Source organism: Protobothrops mucrosquamatus, unplaced genomic scaffold (assembly GCF_001527695.2).
Source record: "Protobothrops mucrosquamatus isolate PMUCROS unplaced genomic scaffold, P.Mucros_1.0 scaffold1265, whole genome shotgun sequence".
Lineage (NCBI taxonomy): Eukaryota > Metazoa > Chordata > Lepidosauria > Squamata > Viperidae > Protobothrops > Protobothrops mucrosquamatus.
Window position 1 is genome coordinate 370827 of NW_015387471.1, and position 3696 is coordinate 374522.

Here is a 3696-nt window from a genome sequence, read left to right on the forward strand (position 1 = left end):
CCCCCCCCCCCCCCCCCCCCCCCCCCCCCCCCCCCCCCCCAGCCTATTCCTGCTCCAGACTAAACACAACCAAGGCTCTAGAAGCGAACGGAAGAACCCCCCCGCCCAATCAACGCTGCCCAGGCTTCTAAGACCGGGACCTAAGGAGCCTCGGAAAACCCCGCCCCTTCTCCTTACTTCATCCCCGCAGGCTGTGGCTCGGCATGGAAAGCAGGGGAATAGGGCTTCATTCTCACGATTCGATTGGTCAAGTGGAAGAGTGGGCGGGAGGGAGAGCTCCGATTGGCTTGGGCAGCCGAGGGAGAGGGCGGGGACCGGCGCGGTACCCGGGCTGGCCTGCTGCATGTACCGGTGTCGTCTTTTTCCGTCTGCCTCCATGTTGAGTGGATCTCGGGGCTGGGGGAGAGAAGGTGCCTAATTTGCTTTGGGGCTGGCGGGCTAGAGGAAGGCCGTTCCCGCGCTCCGTAGAGCGGGAACTCTGCTGCGCTGGGATTTGCTGGGCTGCAACTAGAGGAGCCGGGGGCAAGAATAGGTGCATGCAGAGGAAGGGATCGGATGGCTAGCATAATGCTGCCCGGAAGCGTGGGTGGCTTGGGGCCTCGGGAGTAGGAGGGTCTGTTTGCGGGAGTCCCCGCGCTTCGGCGTGGCTGATAATCCAAATCACTGGGCTGGCGTATAGACTGGCATATAAACGGGGGACGTTGATCAATGGGACTCCCTCCTCGTTGGCGCGTGGCTCCTCTGAATAGAACCGGACAAAATCCGTGGGGGTGGCCGACTCGGGATTGAGAGTTGCCAAAAGAGGCCCGGGGCATTTGCTTACTTGGGGTGTCTTGTGGATGGCTGCGGCCGCTTTGCAATGAAGGGAAGCGGAGAATCTGGAGGAGGGCGATCGGAGAGCAAACCTGAGCTCCTCGCCTCCATTGGAAGCAGACTGAGCCCTTGCAAAAACTTAAAAGGGGCGGAGAAGAGGATTTGTTAGTAGGGCTTGTTTACAAACACCGCGATAAGGGGCAGCTGCACCTAAGGGGAACTGCATGTAATGGTGAAGGAGGAGGAGAGGTCTCCCACACTTTCTGCATATATCTCTGTTGTTGTCTTAAAGAGGTGCTTCTGGAGTGGGCATGGTGGCTGGAGACCCGACGGCGGCATCCTAGTGTGTCTTGGAGATTCTGGAGGAGTTGCTTCTCTATCCTTAGCTAGCCAGCTGCTGCAACCTGTTCAAAAATGGCTTGGGCTCTGAAGCTGCCCTTAGCGGACGAAGTCATCGAGTCAGGCCTAGTTCAGGATTTTGATGCCAGCCTTTCTGGCATTGGCCAAGAGCTAGGTGCTGGGGCGTACAGTATGAGGTAAGTAAAGGAGGTGATTTTGCCCAATTTTTCATACAGCTTTTATGATGGGGAAATGCTGCACCCAAAAAGATTGAGCTGGGAACCTTCTGAGTGATGTCACATGGAGGAGGTGTGGTTAGAGCAAATATGTGTGGCTTGGCTACACAAAGTGAAGTATCTGATCTGGTTGGTTATAAGTTGTAGAACACATGACATATACCCTATTTGCCCATGTAGGTGGATGTGTTGAAAGTTATGGTTGCATGTCCTTTAAAATGGTGGGTGAGTTGCACATTAGATAATTCATGCCATGTACTTGCACTGAATCCAGGAAAAATAAAGATTAAAATTCCACTCATATAACTTTTTTAAAAAAAGGAGTTTTCTTAAGTACTAAAAAAAGTGTAAGCACTGTGGTATCTACAGATGCCATCCTGGACTTGCATATCTGCAGTTTTACGACAGTAATCAGGTTGCTTCCAAAATACCATAAAAGATCCTGTGTAACTGGTTTGTGCCATGTAATATATATGACACTGCCAAGAAGAACATAGACTTTGAAAAGTCTGATTTTATTATAGTATATGTCCATGTAAGAATTTGCATGTACAGGCTGATCTTTAGACTAATAATTGCAAAAGAAAGTCTTTCAAAATGCATTCCTTTGAAAAAGCTAAGCTGTCATCAATTCAGTCTGAAGAAGGAGTACAATATTGAGAAGATCCATGTTTATTCCAACAATCATTGGATGTCTGCTTTACAAGAAAGAGGGACCCTGCACAATGAAAAAGCAAAGATCTTTATAGGGCTACAAGGTGGGAAATCCAGGGATCTGACTTGCTAGCTAATTTGGAGTAGCTAGGCAAATTTTTGTTAGTGTATTTGGGATGAGTTCTTTCTATTGTTTGGCAAAATGGGCCTTTCAAGAGGGCAGCAGAATTTCATTTTTGAAGGAGATGGAATGTTAAGTTATCGGTTGATGGAAGATGGAATGATTGCTATGTTGTAGTTTCCTTGTAAGGGCTGCCCTTGGGCTGTACATGAACTGGTGAGGAAGCTTTTATTCTTTATTTTGATGGGATTGCAGGGGACAGAGAAGGTCAGTTTAGGTCTAATAGGATTAAGCAAAAACTGGGGTTGATCCTGATCGTGTCGAGAAATGGAGGAAAAGGGTGCAACTTCATTTTTGTTTGTTAGGTTTATTTTCTCCATACTAACTTCAAAAAGAATAGGTAGGCATCCAAAGGACATGCAAACAGAGATTTCTTCTATGCTCATTTCTTTTTTTTCTTGAACAAAAGTATTAGGGTAAAAAAAATGTTAGAATCAAGTACAGTAGGGCTCAAAGTTTTGTATACCCTTCTGAATGTTCAATATTTATGCATAAATATAATCTAAAACATGATCTGTTCTCGACACAAGTCCTAGAACTAAGCTGAACCAAATAACAACAAATGAGTCAAAAAGGTTTATTTCTTTATTGAGGAAAATGATCCAAAAAGCTACATATTTTCAAGTGTTTTTGACTCATTGGTTTCATTGGATTTTCTGTTTATCTAATTTTAGGACTTGTATAAATCATCTTTAGGTCATGTTGATGCAGAAATGTTGAAAATTCAAAAAGGTTCACTAACTTTTAAGTACTACTCTGTAACTAAATGCCACATTATGTAGAGCTACAGAAAAAATAATCAGCAATTTCAGTTAGATCTGGAAGACAGCTAATAGGTAGTGCAATGACTTCAGAATGGGTATTGCTCTACAAGAATAAGAGAATTAGAACAAAAACTTAAAAAACAACCCCGACAAACTAACTATTGATGAAAGAATTGTAAGAAACTAAAAAGCAACCAAATCTAATTAAAACAAAGAGTTACAGAAGAAGATAAATTTTGCCTTGAATAATTTTGAACATATAAATAAAACAGAAATTATTATTAACTCAGAAAAAAGAAACACAAAGAATATCAGTAATTAGAAAAGGATCCAATTGTTTCACTGAGGATCAGAAGTAACAGGAGAATTAGTAGTTTTCCTTAAAGAATTAATGCTCTAAGAGCAATGTTGATGATATTACTCTAAATAAATGTAGTATGTCAAGAAGTTGTTCATCAAAGAATACAATGACCAATGTAGGCAAATATTAAGCACACCTACAACTGTTCAAGAAACAAAAACTGCAATGAAACAAATTGGGAAAAGCATCAGATTCAGATGGGCTGATAGATCTTTTCTGAATTCTTTATAATACTGAGCTGTCAGAATATTTGCAAATATAATAAAATTAAAGAAACAAAGCTAATACCTCCAACATGGGGGGTGGAAGGCACATATAGCTCTGATTTATAAAGAAGGAAATTATCCC

The 3696-nt window shown here is 43.1% G+C and overlaps 1 protein-coding gene across 1 annotated transcript in view; it reads left to right on the forward strand.

Annotated features, from left to right (window-relative positions):
• The first annotated feature begins 328 nt into the window (after positions 1 to 328).
• TFCP2 (transcription factor CP2) overlaps positions 329 to 3696 on the forward strand; it is a 43971-nt gene continuing 40603 nt past the window's right edge. Inside the window, exons 1-2 of the mRNA XM_015821166.1 lie at positions 329 to 410; positions 1106 to 1349. Coding sequence (XP_015676652.1) covers positions 1228 to 1349 — 122 coding nt within the window. The 5' untranslated portion in view covers positions 329 to 410; positions 1106 to 1227. The remainder of the gene's footprint in view (positions 411 to 1105; positions 1350 to 3696) is intronic.